General features: G+C 43.6%; 1 protein-coding gene across 15 annotated transcripts in view; it reads right to left on the minus strand.

Moving 5' to 3' along the window:
• The window catches only part of ELMO1 (engulfment and cell motility 1), a 526731-nt gene that overhangs the window by 26027 nt on the left and 488660 nt on the right, over nucleotides 1-12044 (minus strand). For all 15 annotated transcript variants that reach the window (XM_059171566.1, XM_059171573.1, XM_059171568.1 and 12 more), the window contains 2 exons: nucleotides 11126-11238; nucleotides 1850-1957 (listed from right to left, as the gene is read on the minus strand). In XM_059171566.1, the coding sequence (XP_059027549.1) occupies nucleotides 1850-1957; nucleotides 11126-11238 (221 nt within the window). The remainder of the gene's footprint in view (nucleotides 1-1849; nucleotides 1958-11125; nucleotides 11239-12044) is intronic.

The raw sequence follows: 12044 nt of genomic DNA on the forward strand, positions 1-12044 counted from the left end.
ACTAGCTAGAAGGGGAGTGCTGCATATAAAACCTGCAAATGATGCCAATCAAATGTCCATCTGTGGACTGAGAAGAGGATTATATCCCTAAAAATATGGATAAGTAATATGTCCAGTGAGTGGGAGAGCAAATTCGCTGGCCCACGTGCGGAAAAAAAATTAATCAAGCTGTGTGTGTGTGTGTGTGTGTGTGTGTTCTTCCCACACCACTTTCCCTATTTCCTGAACAGGTTAAGAAGGAGACTATGGAAGACTTTGTATAGTACTTCTGGTTGCCTTGAGCAACAGCAATGTTTAACTCTTCCTTTTACCACTGTAGAGCAGCGATTCCAAACTGCTGGCCCCTGGACAATTCCAAGTTCACGAGGGAGGTTTCACCAGTGAGTTTTCACCAGTTAATAGCAAACAGAGGAAAATGAAGACACAGCTATGAGTTTTTTAATAAAGCTAATTTAATTTAGTAAATGGGATTGTCCTATATTCCAAGATTAGGCCCTTCAGGTCTTTCTTGTTGTTTTTCATGATCAAGAGCCCCCTTTTTTAATTAAAGGAATGTGATATTAAATTTTAGTTAGATCTCATTTTTTAATAGACTTTTTTTTTTTTTTTGGCCAAAATTAAAAGTTGTCAAGCTACCATCAAATCACTTTTTCTGGTTCTTCTAAAATATTTACTCACTGGTGAAGCCAACTTTCAGAAATCATCATGAAAAGAAGAGTAGCAGTCAGTGTCTAGCTCAGGGGTACTCATTTTGAGTAAGTATCAGAATTACCGGGAGAGTCAGTAAAGATGGAGATTGCTGGCCTCTTTCCCAGTTTCTGATTCAGGAGGACTAGAAATGAGGCTGGAGAATCTGCATTTTCTAGTAAGTTTCAGCATCTAGTAAGATGCTGCTCATGGTCCAAGGACCACCCTCAGAACCACTGGTCCAGCTTGTCCATGGTGGAATGGGGAAGGCTTTCTGAGACCTGAAGGGAGGGTCCTCATTATGGGCAGATGCTGGGAATGCTGCCACAGTAGGGATACACAGACACTGCCCCAGACTCTGCACCTGTGCCTTTCAGATTTCCTGCTCCGCCCACTAACAGAGCCAGTAATATGGGCTGGGGAAGCAGTGCTCCTGTGACAGCAAACAAGAGTGCTTTCTGAACTAAATGACTCTCCGAAAACCAGATTGTTCCATTTTGAACCTGGAGGAAGAGAGAATGTTCCAGGCTGCCCACCTAATATGTCAGTGCAGAGTCTGAATGTATCAGGAATTTCTCACTTGTGGTGACTTACTGCCTTTGATGGCTGTGGGCTGCAAGGAAGTCAATCCAGAGCGGACTTCAGTGGGCCCTAAGGTGATGAGCAGGAAGGCACTGAGGCTTGGGGGGGGGGGGGTAAGAATTCCATCTGGGACACACTTATATGATTCATGCAGGGTCAATGTGACTTTTGAAGGCTCTCTGAAAGTGTTTTTATTTGTTTTCTCACTCTTTGGTTTCTCTTCCTGGGATATCCTCTGAGGTTATGTTCATTTTATCTCATTTCTCTTCCAAATTAATTCATCACCCTCGTGTATTTTGATGTTTCTATAATACCTGGTTTAATTTGTACACTTATTCCTGTCTAAAAACCTGGAACCTGGCTTGATGTCAGGCTAAAATAATTAGCAAATTACTGGCCCTTTGAAACATACAGGTTAAACCATCACACAGAAAACAGCAAATAAATACAAATAATAATAAGTATTTCAGGGAATAGTTAGCTGACAATAGAATGTAATGCAGCATAGATATTTCTAAGTGTTTCAGGAAGCAAAACCAACTACCCAAATTCAATCTTCCCATGTAAGAGAGCCACTTACGTTTGTCCTGCAAGGAATCGTGGGGCACTTCTCCCTGAGGACTCTCTTCCAAGTCTCCATAGTGTAGGACCTTGTGGTTGGGTGAAAGTCGACAGTACCAAAATTTGTCTGAGGGGGAAAAACACATACACACACAATTTGTAAGGTAAGTGATTCTCATTTCCAAAAATATCAACATCTTTATTTCCTAAGAGTCTTGCCTGGAAGAACAAGCAATGCATTTGATTTTAGGTCTTCAGGAAGGAATGAATTCTAGAGCCCTGGGCAGTAAGTCCCGTTTTGATTTTGATCTTTAGTTAGCACTGTCCTGCGAATCACTGGGGGAGGTTATTAAACCCTTCAGGAATAATGGCACCAGGTTTTCTGCAGGGGTGGTTTCCAGAGGGTTATTTCATCAGTATCTGTAATGACTATGGGAATTATTCCTTGTCCACATAGGCCTGGCAAAAGTGGGGAGGGAGATGCAGAAAAACCAGCTTTCTTGGTTCTCTCCTGCTTCCAAATTCTTCTCTGAGGTTAAGACAGTTGACACGATTGTGTGCCATATCTTAGTTGGTGTACCAGACCCCCACCCCTGGGGCTAATACACACAAATTAATCCACGAACGAATTGTTAGGATTCTAATGCCAGACACAAGGGGTAGACTTCATGAGGAAATCATCCAAATAACTCAGGGATTTATCCAAAGGACAAGGATATTCATGACGGTCTCCTCTCTGATTCCTAGAGTTTAGTTCTCTAAATAGGCATGACTAGAAGGGGATTAAGAGGTACAATCTTCCATTTATAAAATGAATAAGACATGGGAATGTAATGCATAGCATAGGGAATATAATCAGTAACCTGGTAACAATTTTGTATGGTGATGGATGGTAGATACATTTATTGTGGTGACCTTTTTGTAATATATTTAAGTATCAAGTCACTATGGTATACACCTGAAACTAAAAAACTTTTTAAAATTAAAAATTATGACAAAAACAAAGAAATAGGCATGACTAGGGCCTTAAGAGTCATTTTTTTCTTTTAATTTTTTTTATTATGTTATGTTAGTCACCATACAGTACATCATGAGTCATTATTATAAATAACTCCCTCAACTTAATCTGCTCTGCATTCCAATGTAATAAGAAATATCTGAATAAGCCTGTGAGGAAGGAAGAAGGAGGCAAAAAGCACTTTTTATAGATAAGGAGCTTAAATTGTAACAGCAATATTCGTGAAGTTCTCAAGCAAGGCGGTGCTTAGATGTCTCCTCCTCCAGGAAGCCCTCTCTGGTTACTACTGCTATCAGGGCTGTCCCCATCCTATTAGCTGCCCTAGCATCTTCCTTGATTTTGGGTGCCCCCATGTGATGCATCTTGGTATTTCTCATTATTTGTCATAAACTCCAGGTAAGCAATTTGCCCTAGCAGGTGTACTCTGAACAATTACTGATGGAAGAGGACTCAGGATACTCATGAGCTCAGACAGTGTAGAGAAGTCAGGGCTCTCTAATGACAGCCCCTGTCTTCATAATGGCACTGTCCCAACCCCTTGGCACAGTGCCTGGCACATAGGAGTAACACAATTGGTGTTAGCTAAATTGATAAACCAGGACCCAAAGGGACTTGGCCAGAATGCTTAAGACCCAGAGAATGTATGACCTTGAAAGCATCTATGTATGACCTGTAAGGCCATCTGTGCAGTTATGTGGTTGGGAAACATGGTGGCCTTGGTCAAGTCACCTCATTACTGTGTCTATAAATGTATTGTTTTGAAACTACTCTGATTAGAAGGTGCTCCATTAAACACTGTAAGTAAAGTGGTTTCCTATCTAAAATTGCCTTTATTGCAAAACTTATGTCTTAACTAGGACTCTTTAAATAGAAAAGAAAGTGTTAAAAATGGAAGTAAAAGCCACACAATGAACAAAGAAAACGCCGAAACTTGATCCACAAAAGCAAAATGCCTCTGTCATTCCCATCTTCCTCATCTATAAATAGGGCTTGGGAATTCTTGAATGTCGTCAGAATATGGCAATCCATAAAATTTAAAGAGAATCTGAAGTCTGCTGGAAAAACTGGAGAGGAAAGGAAAAGTTGTTTGGTGGCTAGGGAAACATCTGGCATTGCTCAATTTAAAAAATTATGTTATATCTATACATACAACACATGTCCCTTTCCTGGGAGACTATTTCAAAGGGAGAAAATAAAGTTACTCCCTGAATACTCGACAGTCATTTCAATTAGGCAAACATGTGATCACCAGATCTCCAGGAGGCGAACACATTTGGGAATCAGACTCGTGATTCACAATAGGAACTGTGAAGTCCAAAGGAGCAGGCAGGACTTTGGCCATGAGCACCCACAGTGCTCTTGGGGGGGCCTGCATGACAGGCCGTGACAGTTCCTCCTCCCTAAGGGGAGCTTTCCACCTCATCTAGATGGACTGCAGAGACTGCACAAAGCCCCCTGGAGAGCTTTACTATGTAGCTTCCTTCCCCTGATACCTTGGCACTGGGATTATTAGCTAAGCGAAGCGTCGCAGAAAACCAGCAAGGAAGTCCTTCCTTGTACTGGGACATGCTGGTCTTATTCTGAGTAAGGGCCCAAGCTGTTCTTTACAGGGATCCCTAACTACATAAGGTGGGAAAAGCTCTATGGGTAATGGTAGTAACCTAAAGCCCAAGGGCCAATATGATGCCATCAAAGATCATCCATTCTCAGGACACTGGGGAGCATCACAAAATTTAAGTGGTACAAACAGATATGCTGTGAAGTAAGATGCACAATTTATATTCTTTTGTAAGACTTCAAAAATTTCTGCTGTGTATGCTTTCAAGGGGCATTTCCTTATGCAGTGAATATCTGCAGAGTGCCTACACGGCACACAGCACTCTACTGGGTACGGCGAAAAGTCATCAGGGTGACAAGCAGACCTGAAGGACAGAGCCAAGAAGTTCAAGGATGAGGAGCTCCCTTGGTTTTTGGTGGCAACTGAGAGAAACATGGTGGACACCCTTGTTTCCCAGACTTGGGAAATAGGCTCAGGGACTCAACAATTCTGACTATACTGCAGGGAAAAGTAGGAACAGGGAGGGTGTGCATTCTTCCAGTCAGAGACTACGAGAGGACGGTGGCTATCTATCTGGAGGCAAAGCAACCATCATCTTCACAACATTGCGGTAGATGTTCACTGAAAAGAGACACAAAAGGCCTCCCAGAACCCTGCCATGACGATATCTAGCACCTGGCTGACGGAGCACTCCTCCTCCTTCTGTCTAACTCCTCTCCTGTCCTCTAGGAGTTTCTCTTTCTCAGGCTACTGCTACAGTGGGAGAGAGCAAAAAGATCCAGACGTCATTAATGGAAGTGATGGCTCTGTTCCTTCCTCCCCATCAAACGGGAAGTCGTGGGTGGACTGGAGACAGGGCTGGGAGGTCTCAGGGAGGCTGTTTTGACTCCTAAGCAGATGGGTGGATACCATGACAGTATCTTCTTCGGGATAAAGGCTGGAGTCATTAGCTCTGGGAGGGTTTAGCAGCATCGTAACTTGTGCATGTCTGTCTCAAACGGGGGGCTGCGGTAGAGGACAGCTAGCTCCCAGCAACAAAAGGCGCCAGCTCGTTGCATGAGACAATTTCCGTGGCAGCCAGCAGCAGCAGTTTGATCTGCAGTTTCTTTTAGGGTAAGAAAAATGTGTATTTCTTTTCGAAACCCAGCATGATGTTACTAGTTCCTCAATCCCTCTGGGCAATGAATGAGTGGATTGTGTCACTAAAAGCAATTAGCAGGAAGCAGGGAGAACATTATCAAAGATTGTTTACTAGCACTTAAAGAATAAACAGGAGTTAATATAAGGGTCTTTCAGTCAATTACGAGTGTTAGCACGTTAATAGCCATTTCTTCATTCCCCAAATTCAAAAACTGACAAGATGGAGACAGTTTTGTGCTTCACTGTCTCGGTCTGTCTCCGTACGAGTGCACGAGGGTGGGCGTGCAGGCGTGTGCACTTGTGTGTGTGTGTGCAGGATCAGAGAGAAAAGCTGGCTTCAGAGCTCACAAGCCTGGTAAGAAGGTCTCCAGGGCTGATTAAAGCTATTCCCAGTGTCACATAGATCATTACGGAGCTAATAACCACTGACAATTGTAATTCTTACAGCTCTGTTTGATAGAACTTTCTGCAATGACAGAAATACTCCACAGATACTTATCCAATAGTAAGAAATGAAGTTTTAACTTTTATTTAATTTCAAATAAATAAACCATAGGTTGCTATCTCCAACAGTATGACTAACCGTTAGTCCTCAGCGTCAAGTCTGGAGACACATTGGGGGCTGGCCAGCAGGATGCCGGGGGGCCGAGCAAGCTGGATACCAGCTACCATTGTTGAGTGGGAAATGTTGGGTGAGTCAGTGAGGCACAGGGCACAGCAAGAATGGAGTGTTCATCAGCTCTGCCGGAGTCTAAGGGGGACATCTTTGTCTTGGGTGCAAAATCCCCCGTTGGCAAGTAGCTGTTGGCCCAGGGAGCCCTTAGAGTCTCGTGTTTGAGAAGCAGGGGGCCTTTACTAAAGTAAAATCTTAGGGCACTTGCATTCGGATTTTGGAGCTTTCCTAGGTTAACCTAAAATGTGCAATATCTTAAGCGTATTTAGGTCTTTTTCCTGCCTAGGCTTGAAGCTTTCCAAGTCATAAAACATGAGGGACCCAGCAATGTTTTTAAGGGGAAATGTCTTCTCTGAGATGATGAGATACCAGATTGCTCTGTTGGTCCAGTAAAGGAAGACAAGGAGTATAGACAGAGACAGAGGCCATTCTGCCTTCCAAATTTTCCTCATTTCCCTGGATAATCTTTAGAACGAGAGATGGTGTTCTGATTCCGAATTCTGGCTCCCTGCAATCTGCTGCTTCCTTTCACAACAGAAGATGAGTCTAAAGCCCCAAATCCTTTTAAAGATGGTTTAGCCTAACTGCTGCTTTGGAATCCTACAGACCTGGGCTCCCCACTAGGCCCTCACACATGAGCTAAGCGTCCTCGGCCAAGCTGTAAGAACCTTAGGGATCCCTATTCTTTTTTTGTTAAGTAATGTTAATTACTACCTGAGTAAAATGTATATATAATATCTTATTTTGAGGTATTGGAAAGTGCGCTGTCCCTGAAAATCAACTGGATTTTCTTCCTCTGAAAATATTTTAATTAAATATTTAAATATATTTAAGTTTTTAATTAATTAATTTATTTTTAAAAATTTCTTCTCAGTGTTCCAGAATTCATTGTTTATGCACCACACCCAGTGCTCCATGCAACACGTGCCCTGCCCTCCAAAATGAGCTATGATAAGGTTTAATTAAATATTAAATGAAAATTTCAATCAAGGATAGAGGAAGAAACAGCCTGTTCCTAACAAGGGTCCATCTGGTTACTTTGCCTGACTCTACCCTCGGCTCTAGGTTTTCTGAGTGTGCGGAGAGACCAAGGTAAGGTAGATCACCCCTGGCAGCAGGAAGGAAGCAAGCCAGTTGCTCGGGGCACAGGCTTTGCTCACATCCAAGTTCCAAATTAAGTTTGTCATGTTAGTGCTTAGAGAAAGGACGCTGGCCAAGAAAATGGACAATGTTTTCAATGAGAAGCAAAAATTTCATGCTATCATTTCTTGTAACGACTCTCTGGTGTGTTACCCTGGGCTCTTATCAAGACTGTTCAACGCGAAGCATTCTGAAAGTCTGTAATCTCTGAGATATAAGGAAAACAGGGAGCAGTTCCTGATCCCGCAGAGTCTCACGATGGAAATAATGGCCCTACCATAGTCCACTTCTAGAATTTCATCTGAATTCGGTCCTGCAGAAGCCCAGGGGACCCAGAAGCAAGGTCACTCTCTGTCACTGTGAAGGAGTCTGGGCAGAAGCCGTAGGCGCTCCGAGCTGGGCACAGAACGGAGTGAGGTTGGTACGGACCTCCTTTGCCAACTCCTACCTGCACTTAAAAACCTACACTCTGAGGATCTACAAGCTAAAATTCATGCTAAATATTACTAAGGTATGTTTGACAATGTGCAAAAGCACTGTACTGAGTGCCATAAATGCAGGATTTTGTTTCACCCTTACATACAATGGACATCCTTTGACCGATGAGGAAATAGGAACACAGAGAGATCTAGTAGGAGGCCGATGGCCAGAGAGCTAGCGAGCGGGGAAGCCGGGGCTTGAATGCTGTTGGGAGGTGTCTCACGTGACTTACTGCCTCCAAGTTCTAATGTGGCCAGAATTCTTAGAAATCCAGATTTGCGAATGTCCACATCAGTCTCACCAAGTAGCAGAGCTGCGCGGGAGGAGGGCAGAAGGATGGGTCGGTATGAACTCGGGTCTTCTAGCCAAATGTGGTGTGGCAAAAGACGCTGTCTGCTCCCTGCTTTCTGGTTCTGGGGCATGGGAATCTCCTTCCGCTCATCCCCCGTACAGCTAGTACTTAAATCGGCTCTTCTGTACATGACCCACTGTTGAACAAGTTTAAATGGAGGGTGGCCGCCATTCCTTCCCAGTGTACTTGCTCTCTACCCTGGGAGGGCATGTGGTTGTTCCCTTCTGAGAGCTCCTGTGGAAGTGCACCTCTTTGGAAGGGATTAAAGTGATTTTACGAGGGCATCTGTGCGGCTCAGTCAGTTCAGTGTCTGCCTTCTGCTCAGGTCATGATCTCAGGGTCCTGGGGTGGAACGCCGTGTCGGGCTCCCTGCTCCGCGGGGGAGCCTGCTTCTCCCTCTGCCCTTTCCCCTGCTCATGCTCTCCTTCACGGTCTCTCTCAAATTAATAAATAAAAACTTTTCTAAAAAATGATTTTACATCATGTCCTCATTAATCTGTGTAAATCTAAGTGGAATGTTTCGATGGGGTGATAGGAAACCAATTAATTTCATCACCGTTGGCTTTGAATCCCTACTTTTATGCACACAGATCTAGTCACCAGATTTTAAAGCCACTTGCACAACACCAAAAGGCTTTCCTTTCTGCACCCAAAGGATGATTTTGTATTAAACACAGATGGTCAGGCTCCCTAGGGAGCTTAACTAATAAATTTATAATCTAGGTGCTAATAGTTTTTTTTCATTAGGTAATTCCTTTTTTAAAAAAAAATGGGAAAAATTTGCAAATTATGGGCTAATACTTCTTTAGCCAAAAGACTGTCATTATTATATCTGGAAACAATTATTCTAGTAGTATCTTATCCATGTCAGACTAGAAAGGGGAGACTTGTGGTAAAATAGACTGCAATGTTAAGTTGAGTTCTTTGAATTACGTTCTGGAGGATTCCAACTGGACATCAGTGGAGATGTTGGATGGTAGGTATCCATGTGCCATCTCCCCCCTCCTCCTCCCACTTCCATGTCCTTTGCCCAATGCCAAGTAAATAAAATCTTGATAAATCATCTTACGGGAGCCGTATGTCCTGACTATTGATTTTTCCAAAGGCGATGAAGAGATCAAGCATAGAATCGACTATCTGGCTAACTGAGCTAAGAGATCATCTAGCCCAATTCTCTCACTTATTAGATGGGAAATTGTAACCCAGAGAGGTCATGCGTCTGCCTAAAGGCATTCAGCTGGTCACTTAAGAGTTGTGAAGCCTAGAGCCAAGTCCATTCACTCCTAGCTCATTGCTCTTTTCCAACACAATCTCCTAGAAGAGTAGCCACTACACTTTGTTGGGGCTTTCTGAGAGCTATGTTCATCATCAGTTTCCCTCCTTACATTGACTTTAGGTCAAAGGTATTGTTATCCCATTTCTGATGGGGAGACTGCCCACAGTCACACAACTGATCAGGGGGAGAGGCAGGAGTGCACCTATATCATGTGGCCCCAGGGCTCTTGTCTTTACCACCATGCCATACTATCTTCTGGAAAAGCATTTGCCCTGATCACAATGTCCCATGCAAGGAATGAGGTGAGAAAGGAAGAAACTCCTCCTTCCACTGCTCTCCCAGCACAAGCCTTTCTCAGTCCCAGCTGGAACTCAGCTCTTATTATTATTATTCTGCCCATTGTCCTCTCCCCCCCCCCCCCAGGCCCCTTTTGAAGTTCAATGCCATAGATTGCCATCCTCTGGGAACAACCGACACTTTCATTTCTCAAGGAAGTTCTGCCTTTGGAAGTTCCTTAATATGATTTTTAACCGTAATACTTGAAATCATTTGAATTTACTCAACATTCAGCACAAAGCTATTAAAGTAAATGGCCAGGGGGATGGGCTCGGCATAAATACGAAATTATGTTTGTCGTTAGTGGCTGAGCTCTGCGTCTGAGGACAGCGTCCACTGGTTTTCAAAAACATCTGTTGGAGTTTCTCCTGGGCCATATGTTTTTCTTGGTAGACTTGCTACCGCTTACATTTGTTCCTGGTTATCCCTCGATCTCCTCACCTCTCCTCAGACCCTATTTTTCGGTTTTATTTCCTGTTTGTTTATAGGACAGTATGAATCCTGCGACTTTGCAATCAGCCTGTCAACAGCAGAAGAAAGCAATCGAAGGACTTTTACTTCCCTGACTGAGAAACAGCTGGGAGTGTCTCCTGCCTACTGGAATTAGTCTATCGGCTCCCATTTTGACATGATATTTTGGGACTAAAATTCCCTGAGACAATTCAGAAGTTCTTCTCACAAGATTATGAAAACCGATTCTATCCCACCTGGGTTCAATGTTATTTATATCTCCAGAAAAAGTAATTTTCACCTAGCAGGGAATCAGTATGGGGATTTGAGCACGAGGACCATCCATGCTGGACGTTCCAAGATCAAATCCAACTGTAGAATTAAGGACTGTAGAAAAAAATTTTAAATAAAGTAAAAATAAAATGAAAGTCAGAACCATAGAGTTGCCGGAGTATGAATCCTTGTTCTTCCACAACTTACTTGGGCCACTTACTTAACTCCTCAGGGTGTCAGTTTCTTTATCTGTGAAGTGGGTACAATCACAGGGTTACCCGAAGGAGGAAATGCATTAAATAAGTAAAATGAGAGTCTAGTACACAGTAAGCTCTTGATACACGTTGGCTGTTATTGAACACCTACCAGCAGATTTGTGGCACTGAATAAATAGCTCAGATGGCTTTTCAGTTCCATAGGTCTTCTGGTAATTCTTTGATTTTCCCTGGGTACTCATGGGGAGTCAGAACTTACTTATTCCCGTTCTGAGTCCAGTGCTGCAAGGCCTACCCTTAAAGCAGCACCCATGGCCTGTGATTCCCCAGGGAGCATGCCACTGGTTCCCCTAGCCGGGGGGAGAGTGGTCCCAGACACACTACCTTGCCTCCGCCGGCAGTTGAGTTTCCTGAAGCAGGTCCCTTCCACGAGGCGGTTCAGGCGTTGCTGTTTGATCAGCTCCAAGATCTCTGGTTGAATCTTCTCCTTTAGCTCCCTGAGAAGGACAAACACGCATTACACAGCATGCCTTGAGAACAGCACCTGGCTAAAAGAGCCTCGTGGGCAGTTGGGGCAGAGAAGTGCAAGCTGCATCTTTCCCCAACCATCCCAATACCTCCCAAGGTGGTGTTTTAGAGAATTATTTATCCCACGTTAGTGGATGGGGTTATCTGTTAAAACAACACTATAGATTCTCTGACATTTACAGAACATCCACCAAAGCACCAGCTGCTTCAGTGACGTTTTTCCACACCGAAGTCTCCCGAGAAATTTGTTCCCTTGTTTCACAGAGCTACAGATATGAACTCATGCAGAAATGCACTTGGCTTTGCTAAGACAATAAATCTTTGGTCACACGTCCCCCGCTACAGCAGGTAAACTCCCTGACTACATTTGTGATCTGACCAGATAGCACTACTGGACAGCCACGTAATTACTAATTCCACAGCAAACCACAGGACCACATTTTGGTTTCCACTGTATCACTTACAAATGGGAACAATACACCATTCCCAATTTTAGCCTACCGAGACTGGGATGATGACGGGATAGATTAGGGATTATTTGCATCCTGAGTCAGGCTAATACAATATAATTTTGTGTTAGGTGCATTATGCCTTAAAGATATCAGGACAGAGCACAATGTTTTTTAAATCTCTTTTTTTCTAAGAAGATTTTATTTATTTATTTGAGACACACACACACACACACACACAGAGAGAGAGAGAGAGAGAGAGAGAGAGAGAGCAAGCGAGCAAGCAGGGAGAGAAGCAGGGAGAGGGACAAACCAGCTCCTGGCTG

This window comes from Mustela lutreola, chromosome 4 (genome assembly GCF_030435805.1).
Source record: "Mustela lutreola isolate mMusLut2 chromosome 4, mMusLut2.pri, whole genome shotgun sequence".
Classification (NCBI taxonomy): domain Eukaryota; kingdom Metazoa; phylum Chordata; class Mammalia; order Carnivora; family Mustelidae; genus Mustela; species Mustela lutreola.